The sequence below is a fragment of the Orycteropus afer genome, unplaced genomic scaffold, assembly GCF_000298275.1.
Source record: "Orycteropus afer afer isolate SDZICR_OR568_19922 unplaced genomic scaffold, OryAfe1.0 scaffold00289, whole genome shotgun sequence".
NCBI classification, from domain to species: Eukaryota; Metazoa; Chordata; class Mammalia; order Tubulidentata; family Orycteropodidae; genus Orycteropus; species Orycteropus afer.
In genome coordinates this window covers 2,108,159-2,121,717 of record NW_006921876.1, presented here as the reverse complement: position 1 = coordinate 2,121,717, position 13,559 = coordinate 2,108,159, and the positions used below count along the sequence as shown (strand labels likewise).

Genomic DNA, 13,559 nt, shown 5'->3' with positions numbered 1-13,559 from the left:
GTATATAAAAAAAAAAAGCAAAGGATTTCTACTGGTCTGTCTGATAGATACTAGTGAAACCCTTGAGACTATGGCCCCTAGTCACCATTTGGGCCTAGGACTGAACTCACTCCTGTGGCTTAACTCTCAGCCAAACTACAGACAGGCCTAGGAGCTGAATAACTACACCCGTAGGTATGTTCCTTAGAACAATCAACCAAGGGAGATCAGAAGGGCAGCATTTGCACAGCTCATTTGCATAGCTCAGAAGGCAGGAATGCATAGGAGAGAAGGACACAGGGAGAAGGTAACCACCAGGAGGAAGTGGGTAGAGTACTGTTACATTATGGAGATTGCAATGAAAGTCATGAAACAAAATGTGTATGAACTGTTAAATGAAAAATCAACTTGTTCTGTAAACTTTCAACCAAATCAAACACACAAAAAAAGCAAAGGATTTCTATAAGTGGCAGGATGACATGGGAAAAAACCTAAAAACAAAAAAACAAATAGAAACCATTCAATAAAACAAGGGGGGAGAAAGCAATAAAACATTAGTTTAAGATATTAATGTTTCAACTCTAGTTTTCATGCCTAGAACTAGTTATCCAATGATGTGATCTTAAGTCTCCTCTAATTGTTTGACCAGATCTATGTTTATTCTGATAAACAGCAATCTTTTCTTTCCAGGATCCCATAAAATCCTCTCCTTAGAAGCCAGCTCCTATGTCATTTTCAGAACTGACACTCTAGTTGAAGAGTATGATTGTGGCACTGGAGAAGAAAATGGCTGCAGGCTACCTCTCTGACTGAAAACTCCAACAACAACAAAGTCTTCTAATTAAGGTATAAAATATATCCAAATAAGGATGTAATGTTCACAAATATGAAGTATACAAGTTGATAGATTTTTATATCTTTAATACATATTTGTAACTACAATCCAGATCAAGACGTAGAACATTTATAGCATCCCAAAAGTTCCTTGTCCCCTTCCCATTCAATGTTCCTCCACCAGAGGAATGATCATCTGACTTACACACTATCAATCAGTTTGCCATTCTTGAACATCATATAACTTAGTCTGTGCTCTTTTGGTTTGGCTTTTATAGTTTACCATAATGTCTGTGGTAGCAAAGTGCCTAAGGCACTTGACTGCTAACCAGAAGGCTGGCGGTTCAAACCCACCAGCCACTCCTCAGAAGGAAGACTGGGCAATCTACTTCCATAGTGATACTGCCTTGGCAACTCAAGGAGGAGTCGCTATGAGTTGGGGCGGATTAGATGGCACATAACTACATAATGTGAGGTTCACCTATGTTGTTGCATGTGTCCATAATGTTTTTTTTTTTCTTTTAAATAGCTGAATACTATTTTATTGTATAAATACAACAACATTTATTTATCTATTTTCCTATTGACAGTCATTCCCCCCGACCCTCTACCCCCAATCTGGGACTATCATGAATAAAGCTACAGTGAGTATTCTTATACAGATCCTTTGGTGGACATGTGCACTAATTTTCCTTGGATTTATACCAAGTGTGGAATTGCTGGGTCATAGAGTGGGTACATTTTTAGCTTTATGGCCCAACAGTTTTCCAAAATAGTTGAACCAATTTATAAGTCCATCAGTAGTATACGACAGTTTCAGTTCTCTATATCCTCACCAAAAATGGGTATTGTCAGACTTTCAAGTTTTATACATTCTAATAGATATATAAGGGGTTCTGGTAAAAGAGTGATTAAAGCATTCAGCTGCTAACCATAAGTTAGGCAGTTCAACCCATCAGCTGCTCCACTGGAGATACATGAGGTAGTGGTATCTCACTGTGGTTTTAATAGCCACTTCTGATATAAGTAACACAATAGTAATAATAATAATAATAACACTATTGTTAATAATATTAATAATAATATTAAGCACATTTTCATGCTTATTGGCCATTTTGATACCTTCTTTGTGAAATGTTTGTTAAAGTCTTCTGACCATTTTTTTTTTTTTGGTGGTTTGTTTTATTGATTGTAGGAGTTTCTTTATATATTATGAATAGAAGTTTTTGTCAGACATGTGTATTGCAAAAATCTTCTAATTTGCAGCTTTTCTTTTCCCTTGCTTAATCATATACTTTCATGAACAGAAGTTCTTAATTTTAATGAAATCCAATTTTTTTTTCTTTCATTTAGTATTTTTGTGTCCTATTTAAAAGACTCTTTGTCTATCCATACTTTCTTCTAGGAATTCTATTTTTTTTTTTTTAAATCAGTTTTTTTTAAATTCTATTGTTTTACCTTTTATATTTAAGTTATAATCAATTTTGATTTAATTTTTATCTATTCAGGGAGGTAATGGCCAAGATTTGTTTTCCCCGATATGGATATCCAAATGTTCCAGTATCATTTACTGAAAGAACTCTCAATTTTTAATTGACATTGACTATTAGGTAACAGGAGAACAGCTTCCAACAAAGGAGCATTTTCTCATACTTACCTGTCTGAATAGTCTGCTTTCCTCCTGAGAGGACACCCAGAGGGAGTGTACCTGTTGGAGTCAGGCCTTTGAGAGTCAGCACACTCTCACTCTCTTCCCTGCAAAGGAAGATCATAGCTCTGGATTAATCCCAGGGACCCCAACATTCAGCAGTTCAAAAAGATACCTGGAGGAAGGTAAGAAAAAATGACAGAAACAGAAGATTTTTCTAATTCCCATCCCTTCCATGACTAAAAGAAAGGAATATATTCTGTAAATATTCCAATTTTCTACAATCAGCCAGTTCTTGATTTTCATTAAGAAGCACTTAACAGCCAGATGGTTTTCTACTGTTTCCCATATATTATCCCATTTAATCCTAAAAGCTTGGGGTGGGTCCTATTATTATCTCTATCTTACAGATGAGGAAATTGAGGCATACATGTTAAACCCACAATCACACAGCTAAGAAGAGGCAGCAGAGCCAGTATTTTAACACAGACACTCTGGCTCCAAAATCTACACTAAAGCACTGTACTCACTGCTCTAAGCCAGAGCCAAATGGATGTTTGCCAGAACATTTTCAGTCACATTAACATGTAGGTCTGATTCAATCTGTACTTGACATGTAGACTAGTAGTCCAATCCCAATTCCAATCCCAAATTCCACTTAAAAAAACAAAAACAAAAAACTGTTGTGAAATTGGGAGCTCGGGTGGCATAGTGCCTAAGGCATCTGACTGCTAACTAGAAGGCTGCAGTTCACATCCATCAGCCACTCCTCAGAAGTGAGATTGGGCAATCTACTTCCGTAGAGATACCGTCTCAGAAACCCAAGGAGGGGTCACTAAGAGTCAGGACTGACTTGACGGCAGTAAGGTTTTTTTTTTTGTTTGTTTGGTTGTGAAATTAACTTTTAATTTACTCTCAAAATGCTTTTATGGAACACTGTAATACCAGATGTTTCCTTACCGAAGAATTGAAAAGACCCGTGCCATCTTCCCAATGGCTCTGATTTTATTCTTGATGATCTCCTTACGAACCGTAGTGCCGCCTTTGAGAATACAAAGAATAAATGAGTTAAAGGAATGTGTTCACAAGTTGATATTTTAAAATGCAGAATCTTTCTGACTTAAGTTAAAGAAACTATTGTTTTTTAAACAAGAAATTAAGGCCTAAATTTGTTTAAACAAAAATCCTAGGAAGTTCTAAGGAAAAAGAGAAAAATAAAAGCAGAAAAGGATGAAACAAAAAAATAGAGAGGCCACAAAAAAAGACTCAGCAGATCTATCAGAGATAGGAACCTACCTGAGGTTCTGAAACTGCAGAACACAGAGAAGAATCAAATACGCACTGATAAAGAAACCTCACACAAACAGACAGGTGCTACAGCAAAGATCTCTTTTGAGAATGCTATGGGTCACCTTAGGATGCAGAGTTTGGCCTGCCAAATGGCAAGTGATTATTTAAGCAGTTTTCTTACGTACATAAACTCCATGTACAGCTAGCTTTCCTGAACTCAGTGAGGGCTGCTTTCATTCTTTAAACCTCACTTACACACCATTGAGTTATTTTCTACTATTAAAAAAAAAAAAAAAAAAAATCTTTGCCACTGAGTCGATTCCAACTCATAGCAACCCTATAGGACAGAGTAGAACTGCCCCATAGGGTTTCAAAGGCTATATGTAATCTTTACAGAAACAGACTGTTACATCTCTCTCCCCCAGAGGGGCTGGTGGGTTCAAACTGCTAACCCTTCAGTTAGCAGCTGAATGCTTAACCATTGTGCCACCAGGGCTCCTTATTTCCTATTACAGGTGGTACAAATTATGAAAATGGGTAAGGTATTTTATAAAGTGACATCAAAAAAGTTAAAGCAAGACTTTGTCCTTTTCTCATCTAAGATTCAGCAAACAGCCCACACATGAGAAGATTCAGGCATGCACCAGGTGATGGCACTCAAAAGTCAGTAAAAGAAACATGCCCTCTCCTTCCTCACCCTCCAGCTCTCAGTATCATGAGGGTCATACAGCAGGTTCATATAAAACATTTACATTAAAACAGAAAGAGAGGATGGAGAGTCTGTCTTGAATTATTCAACTACTAACTAAAAAGAGTCTAACCGATAGGCTGTGGCGGTACAGGCAGTGAGTATTAAGCTCTTTAGCATATTTTAGTTGGGTACCTTTCTGATAGCTTGAAATGTAGTGATCTTCAGGGAGAAGAGAGACACCAAGAAACAAGGAGATGAAATGGAAATATGAAAAGAAAGATTTAAATTTACATGGAAGAAAAAAAAATCAAAGTGAAATGCAATGAGAGAGGCAGGTCTTTATATAGTCTATATATTTTATGTAGTCTTTATATAGTCTATATATATTATATAGGTTTATATATTTATATAGTCTTTATCAGCTTCTAAGCGAAATCCTTGGTATAATGATAGAACACTAAATTACAGATTTCTTTTGTCAGTAGTTTTTGCCATTTCTTATAAGTTTATAATTTTCATTAATTCATATTTATTATTATCTAACATCTTCTATCCCCACAGATCATTAAAATAAAACTAGGCAAAAAAAGATAATATAATATAATATTTGTGGGATGAATGATGCTGAAAACAAGGAACAAATCAAAAGGTAGAATGAACAGCTTACAAATCTCAAGCATGTGATGCAAAAATTCAGATTATCCTCAGTAAAAGTAATGGAATAATATACTCCTGAATTCAGAAAAAAAGAAGAAATGAAACTTAAAGATACATACTTTTTCTTTTCTATCACGTGTTAGACCAGTTTGCTAAGTGACTGAAGTCCCTGCTAATTCCAAGTTTAGTTCTGTGATGAACCAACCAGCATACTCAGAGTAAAATTCTGTGCCATGGTCACAGCTAATATGTTGATGATTACACACACTGTAATTTCTCTTTCATATGGCAAAAGAATCCAGAGACATGCTCTACTGGCAGTACACTCTTTGTTTTACCTTTATAGAAAGTAAAATATTTTTTCATCATAGCAGAGAATTATTTTCTAATTTCTCCTAATTCCTTCTACTTAACATTATAAGAAATTACTGAACTTCACTGTGGTTTTGAAAAGGTAAGAGTAGTAGCCTACTGAGCAAAGTGTCCTCCTCAAGAACTGCTAAAACTCTCAATATGTAATTGGTCAAACTACAAATGGAAGCCAACACCATTTTCCATCTGAAAAATCAAAAAAAGCCAAAGAAAATACCCTTCACTATTAAAAGCAAAAAAGTAGTACAGTAGTCTAAGCCCTTTCCTCTATGCCGCCAACTGCATCACCCAGAAGAAATAACTATTTAAAAAACTAGTTGGTTTTAATAAAAATCTTTCTGGACTTTTTAAAGAAAAAAATAAGAATAATAATCATGTTACACATATTGTTAGGCATTTTTGCTTTTAATTTTTCATTGCAAATAATTTCAAACTTACAAAAAAGTTTAAAGAAGAGCACAAAGAACTCCTATATATTCTTTATCCAAAATTCACCTACTATTAACATGTTGTTCCATTTACTTTATCACTTGATCTCTATTTTATTCATATTCTTTTTTTTCCCCTAAAACATGAGAGCAAGTTGCATGCATCATGGCCCTTTATCCTTCAATACATCAGTGTGTAGTCTCACTGCCTGTAATACTACATAACACAATATGTGGTTCTTATATAACTACAGTATAGTTATCAACCTCCTTAAATTTAATATCGATAAAATACCTTATTTAATATACTGTCTAGATTCCAAATTTATCAGCGATCCACTAAACTTCTCTATAATACTTTTTTACTCTCTAGTACAGGATCCAGTCTAGGGTCATGTGTTGCAATTAGCTATCACATCTCTTTAGTTTACAGTTCTTCAGACTATTTTTGTCTTTCACAGCACTGACATTTTTGAATAATATAGTCCCTCCATTCTCTGTCTTTTTGTTTAATAGAATGTTTCTTATTTTGGATTATTTTGATATGTTCTCATTATTAGATTCAGGTATTGCTCAATTTCTACACTGCACATTTTTTCTCTGGAATGAATAAGCAACCTGGGGGTAGACCCTTTAAGACCATATGTAAATATCTTGCTTCTGATCACAATTTCCCCGCTATATTTAACATCCACTGATAATTCTTACTTGAATCAGTATTTACTATAGCCACTGCCATGGAGGTGATTCCAATACATAGTGACCCCCACTGGGTTTCCAATGCTGTAAATCTTTACAGAAGTAAATTGCCTCATCTTATTTACTACAGTGGCTGCAAAATGATTTAATCTCTGCCCCTCCCCCAACATATTTCTTTTGTGTTAATAATTTTCTCGCTTTTCTTTATAGTTTTTTACTTATGAATGTACTGCTAAACAATATATTACTAGTTGTTTTAGAAAAAAGTAGCCAGCACAAACGTAGCTGGGTAATGAAAGGGCAATATCACCATTAACAGAAGCAGGTAAATAGGATAATCTGATTCCAGCTTCACGGTGTTTTCAGGATCCTCTTTTGGAAAAGCCAGTAAGCAAGGTCCTGAGTAAGTTCTGAGAAACAGACATCTGGCAGGAAAATGCTCAGAGGCAATAGAGTACTACACGTTTTTTGCTCTAGCTCACCCTGGTCTATCACTTGTTCACAGTATATCAAGGCAAAATGTTTTTATGGGATGAAATAAATTCCTCAGTTGATCCAGGCAGTAGGGAATGAAGGGAAAATGAGAAACATTATCAGTGGATGATCAAGACAAGTACAGATGAGAATCAGGAGATGTTCACTTGGGCATTCTGTCCTCAGGTTAAAAGACTGAATAGTATTACTAGAGATTTTGGAAATAATTCTCCTTAGAATGTCTTGTCTCTTGAAGTTACATTCCTCAAATCTGGACTTGTTATCTTCTATACATGGTGCACAGCTCTCATTTACGGATCTATATTCACCATCCTCCTGGGATTTCCCCTCATTTCTCCTGTGCTAGATCTCTTGTTTCAACTTTCTTGGTTTCTTTGATCTTGGTGAAACATATTTTCCACTGGTCTTTTGAGAAATGGTACTCAGGAGGCAACATTTTCTGAGATCTTACCAGTCTCAATACAACTTTGATAACTTAGCTGGGAAGAGAATTCTTTGGAGATAACTTTTTCTTCAGAATTTTAAAGACACTGCTCCACTGACTTGTTTCCAACTACCAATCTTTTACATATAACCTGTTCTCCTCTCACTAGTAGCTTTCTTTGTCCTTCATATTCGGTACTATAACACTGTAATGCCTTGGTGTGGGTCTATTTTCATCTAGTTGGTGGATCCTTTATCTCAATTCTAATGGACTTCATTTCCCTTAATTCTAAGAACTTTTCTTGAATGGTTTTATTAACGATTTCCTCCACTCCATTTCCTCTAGTCTTTCTTTCTAGACCTTCTACTATGCAGATGTTGGATCTCCTGGACTGATCCTCTAAGCTATCTTTACTCTCCTATTTTCTATCTCTGTTAGTTCTACTTTATGAGAGATGTCGTTAACTTTATCTTCCAAAAGTCTATTGAGTTTTTTATTTCTGCAATCAAATTTTTAATTTTCAAGCACTTTCTGGTTTTCTTACGTTCTTTTTAAAAATAGCATTGTTTTTAATGTATTCTATATCTTCTGTTACCTTTCTCAGAATATTATCATTTTCCTTGTTTAAGTTTTATACTTCCTTCAGAATATCCAGTTCATTTGTTTTTTCTCTCACAGAGACTTTTCTTAAGTATCTGATAAGGCTTGGTGTTTGCTCATGATAAAGACTGAAGGACTAAAGAGCTTTTTGAGTTGTTGGTGGAGAATGTTGACTTTAAGCTTTACATAGCACGGTTAGGGTGGGCCTTTATTAGGGAATTCTTGGTATCAGTATTGAGTATACACATGATCACTTAATTACCTGTTTTTGGCAAGGTACTGAAACCTTCATTTGTAGCTCCAGTACAGAAACCCTTTGGTTTTATACTTTTTAAACTTTAACCTCCAGATTTGGAGAAAAGGCAATTGTCCAATGGCAACTAGGACTTAAGCTGACTTTCAAAGAGCTTTCACCCAGGCTAGTTATTTCAGCTCACTATCCCCACCAAATCACAATCACAGAAATTGGTAGTACCCATTCTTTTGTCTTTCGAGGATTCTGTGGAGGAAATTGAGTTATTTCTCAGCACTCCCCGTTGCTAAGCTGGGCTTTAGCTTTCCTCAATCAGCAAAATTAGTAAAACTATTTTATTTGTCTTTCAGCTCCGAAAAATTCCTAAAAAATCTGTTTTTGTATGTTTATAACCTTTTTTTAAACCCTTTTTCGTGTGAAATATAATAAATATACAAAATAGTGCACAAAACAAATGTTTAACTCAACGATTTATTAAAAAGCAAATGACCATGTAACTAGTGCTCATATTAACAAATACCATTGTCAACACCCTAAAAGTCCAGCTTGGGCCCTTTTTAATAACTATAGTATCCCTCCCCCAAAGGAAATCATTCTCTTGACTTTTTTTGAAAGCACTTTCTTGCTGTTCTTCTTCCAAGATAGATTTGTTTGTTCTTCTGGCAGTCCAAGGTATATTCAATATTCTTCATCAACAACATAACTCAAAGGCATCAATTTTTCTTCAGTCTATCTTATTCACTGTCCAGTTTTCACATGTATATGAGGTCAATGAAAATACCACGTCTTGGATCAGCTGCATCTTAGTCCTCAAAGAGAAATCTTTGCTTTTTAACACCTTAAAGAGGTCTTCTGCAGCAGATATGCCAATGCAATATTGTTTGATTTCTTGATTGTTGCTTGCATGTTGTTGTTGTTGTTATGTGCCATTGAGTCGGACCTGACTCATAGTGGCTCCTTCTTGGGCTTGAACCACCAGCCCTCTGGTTAGCAGTCAAATGTCTTAATGGGCATTGATTATGGATTCAAGTAAAATGAAATCTTTGACAACTTTAATATTTTCTCTGTTTATCATGATCTTGCTTATTGGTCCAGTTGTGAGAACAACTCCTACTTGCCCTTTTAATGTTAACGTAAATTTGCCCTCACTTTGAAATGACTGAACCAACCCATACTGGCAACAAATCCTTCATCAAAATCATCTTCACTTGCTGTATATGAAGCTTTTATATCACTGAAAAGGCTTTGAGCCTTTTCTTGCCCTTTGTTGTTGTTGTTGTTTGCTGTTGAGTCGGACCTGACTCACAGTGACCCCTCCTTGGGTTTCAAGGCAGTATCACTACAGAAGTAGATTGCCCCATCTTCCTTCTGAGGAGTGGCTGGTGGGTTTGAACCGCCAGCCTGCTGGTTAGCAGTCAAGTGCCTTCGGCACTACATTACCAGAACCCTATGCACCTGCTCCAACTTATCTGCACATTCTTAAAGACAGGAACACATCTCATTCTTAACCTGGGGACAGCTTGTACATTCATATAATCTATAAATAATGATAGTTTTATTTCTTCCTTTCCAATCATTATAACTTGCATTTCCTTTTCTGACCTTATTGTATAGGCTAGGACTTTTAGTACAGTATTGTAAAAAGGTACTGATAGTAGACATCCTTGTCTGCTTTTTAATCATCAGTAAGGAAAAAGTTTTAACATTTCAGAGATGTTGTTGTAGTTAGGTGCCATCACGTCATCTGACTCATAGCGACCTTATGTACAACAGAACAAAACACTGCCCAGTCCTGTGCCTGCCGCATGATCCTTGATATACCTGAGACCATTGTTGCAGCCACTGTGTCAATTTGTCTCATTGACGGCCTTTCCCTTTTCCATTGACCCTCCACTTTACCAAGCATGATATCCTTCTGCAGGGAATGGTCCCTTCTGACAACATGACCAAAGTAGGTGAAAGGAAGTCTGGCCATTCTCATTTCCAAAGAATGTTCTGGTTGCACTTCTTCCAGGACAGATTTGTTAGTTCTTTTGGTAGTCCATGGTACTTTCAGTATTTTTGCCAACACCACAACTCAAAAGCATCAACTCTTCTTTGGTCTTCCTTATTCATTGTCCAGCTCTCATATGCATAAGAGGCGACTGAAAATACCATGGGTTGATTTAGGTGCACGTTAGTCTTCAAGGAGGTATCTTTGCTTTTCAGCACTTTAAAGAGGTCTTTTGCAGCAGATATGCCCAATGCAATACATTGTCTGATGTCTTGACTGCTGGTTCCACTGGTGTTGATTGTACAACCAAGTAATATGAAGTCTTTGACAACTTTAATCTTTTCTCGATTTATTGTGATGCTGCTTATTGATCCAGTTGTTGGGATTTTTGTTTTCTTTATATTGAAATGTAATCCATACTGCAGACTACAGGCCTCAATCTTCATCAGTAAGTACTTCAAGTCATTCTCACTTTCAGCAAGCAAGTTGTGTCATTTGCATATTGCAGGTTATTAATAAGCCTTCCTCCAATCGCGATGCCATGTTCTTCTTCATATAGTCCAGCTTCTTGGATTATTTGCTCAGCATACAGATTGAATAAGTATTGTGAAAGGATACAACCAGATGCACTCCCTTCCTGATTTTAATCCATGCAATATCCCCTTGCTCTGTTTGAACAACAGCCTCCTGGTCTATGTACAGGTTCCTCATGAGTACAATTAAGTGTTGTGGAATCCCCATTTTTCTCAACATTATCCATAATTTGCTATGATCCACACAATCAAATGCTTTTGCATAGTCAATTAAACACAGGTAAACATCTTTGTGGTATTCCTTGCTTTCATCCAAGATCCATCTGATAGCAGCAATGATATCCTTCGTTCCATGTCCTCTTCTGAATCCAGCTTGCATTTCTGGAAGTTCTCTGTCAATATACTGCTGTAACCATTTTTGAATTATCTTCAGTAAGATTTTACTTGTGTGTGATATTAATGATATTGTTTGATAATTTCCACATTCTGTGGGATCACCTTTCTTGGGAATGGGTACAAATATGGATCTCTTCCAGTCAGCTGGCCAGGTAGTTGCCGACTGGTTTTGGCCATTTTGAATCAGACAACCACATAATCTACTATGCCAGGAATGACAAATTGAAGAGGAATGGTGTGGCATTCATCATCACAAAGAATGTTTCAAGATCCATCCTGAAGTACAGTGCTATCAGTGATAGGATAATATCCATATGCCTACAAGGAAGACTAGTTAATACTACTATTACTCAAATTTACACACCAACCACCAAAGCCAAAGATGAGGAAGTTGAAGATTTTTACCAACTTCTGCAGTCTGAAATTCACAGCATATCATAAATGTTTATAGTATGTCTTTACAGATACCCTTTGTCAGATTAAAGACATTTCTTTCTAAATCTAATTTGTTAAGGGCTCCACTTTGAATGAAAGATGAATTTTATCAAGTGCTGTTCCTGCATCTACTGATATATGATATCTCTCCTTTTATTCGGTTAATGTAGTGAATTGATTTTTTAAAATCGTATTTTTATTTTAGAACAGTTTATTATTAACATTTTACATTGGAATATGCCAATTGACTTTTGAATACTAAATTTATATTGTTTTTGGAAGAGACCAAACTTGGTTGGGAAATATTATTTTATTACTGTTTTTGGTTTGCTAAATATCATATTTAGGATTACTGCATCTGTGTCCTTGTCAGGTTTTAATATCACAGTTATACTGGCTTCATTTGCTGAATTTGGGAGCATTTCTTTTTTATTTCCAGTTTAATTTTGCATAAAATTAGTATTATTTCTTTCCTAAATGTATGGTGGAATTCGCTGGTGAGGCTATCTCTACCTGGCTTTTCTTTGTAAGCCAGTTTTAAAGTACAGATCCTATTTCTTGGTAGGTATGGCATTATTAAGATTTTCTAGATAGGAGCTCTGGTGGCATGGTGCCTAAGGCTGGTGTTTCAAAGCCACCGGCCACTCCTCAGAAGGAAAGTTGGGCAATCTACTTGCATAGAGATACCAAGGAGGGGTCCTTATGAGTAGGATCCGACTTGACGGCAGTGAGTTTGGTTTTTGTTTTATATTGGGTCAGTGTGGATAAACTCTATTTCTCTAAGAACTATCCATTTCATCTAAGTTTTAAAATTTACTAGTGTAAATCATTTCCTTGTTATTTTCGTAGTCTCTACAGGACTTGTACTGATGTAACCTTTTTCAGTATTGGCATTGGTTATTTTTGTCTTCTCTTTTTTTTCTTCATCAGTTTATCAATTTTAGTTTTTTTTCAAAAGAGCACCTTTTGGTTTTGCTGCTCCTCTCCACTGTATTTTGTTTTCTATTTGGTTACTACGGCTCTTAATTTAGGGAGCTGTGGTGACATAGGGGGTAAGTCATTTGGCTACTAACCACAAGGTTGGCAGTTCAAACCTATCAGCTGCTCTGCAGGAGGAAGATGAAGCAATCTACTTCCATAAAGATTCATAGCCTTGGAAACCCAATGGGGGGGGGTTGCTATGGGTTGGAATCAACTTGATGGCAGTGGGTTTTGATGGCTCTTAATTTATTGCTTTTTTACTTTTACTATCTTTAGGTTTAATGTGCTACACATCCTTTTGCTAACTTCTTGAGATGCATGGTGAGCTTCTATTTTTCTTTTTCAATATATATGCATTTCAGGCTATAAAATTTCCGTAAGGATGGCTTTAGCTGCATCTGAAAAGTTTTAATATGTAGTAATTTTTATTCAGTTCAAAGTACTTTCTAATTTTCATTGTGATTTGTCATTTGACCTATGGGTTATTAAGTATATTTTAACATTTCTTAACATATAGAGGTGTTCTGGTTATCTTTTTGTTATTGATTTATATCTTAACTACATGTGATCAGAGAACATGGTCCTTCTATTTTTAATCCTTTGACATCTGAGAGTTGCTTTTAGCCCAGTATATGGCCAATTTTTGTAAATAGTCATATGTACTTGTAAAGTATGTATGTACCCAGTTGCTGGGTACAGTGTTCCTTTTAAGTTTGTTAATTGTACTGTTTTAATTTTCTACAACCTTTCTAATCTTTATAATTTTTCTTTGAGGTTACCCTATGATTTATAAATTTATCCCCAAGTTTAGAACAGTCCATTCTATCTTTCAACTTTCTTAACTTCCTCAC

The 13,559-nt window shown here is 35.8% G+C and overlaps 1 protein-coding gene across 1 annotated transcript in view; it reads right to left on the bottom strand.

The window, feature by feature from the left end:
- The window catches only part of PPP3CC (protein phosphatase 3 catalytic subunit gamma), a 108,516-nt gene that overhangs the window by 17,180 nt on the left and 77,777 nt on the right, over positions 1–13,559 (bottom strand). Inside the window, exons 10-11 of the mRNA XM_042782308.1 lie at positions 3,422–3,503; positions 2,471–2,568 (exon numbers count right to left, since the gene is read on the bottom strand). Coding sequence (XP_042638242.1) covers positions 2,471–2,568; positions 3,422–3,503 — 180 coding nt within the window. The remainder of the gene's footprint in view (positions 1–2,470; positions 2,569–3,421; positions 3,504–13,559) is intronic.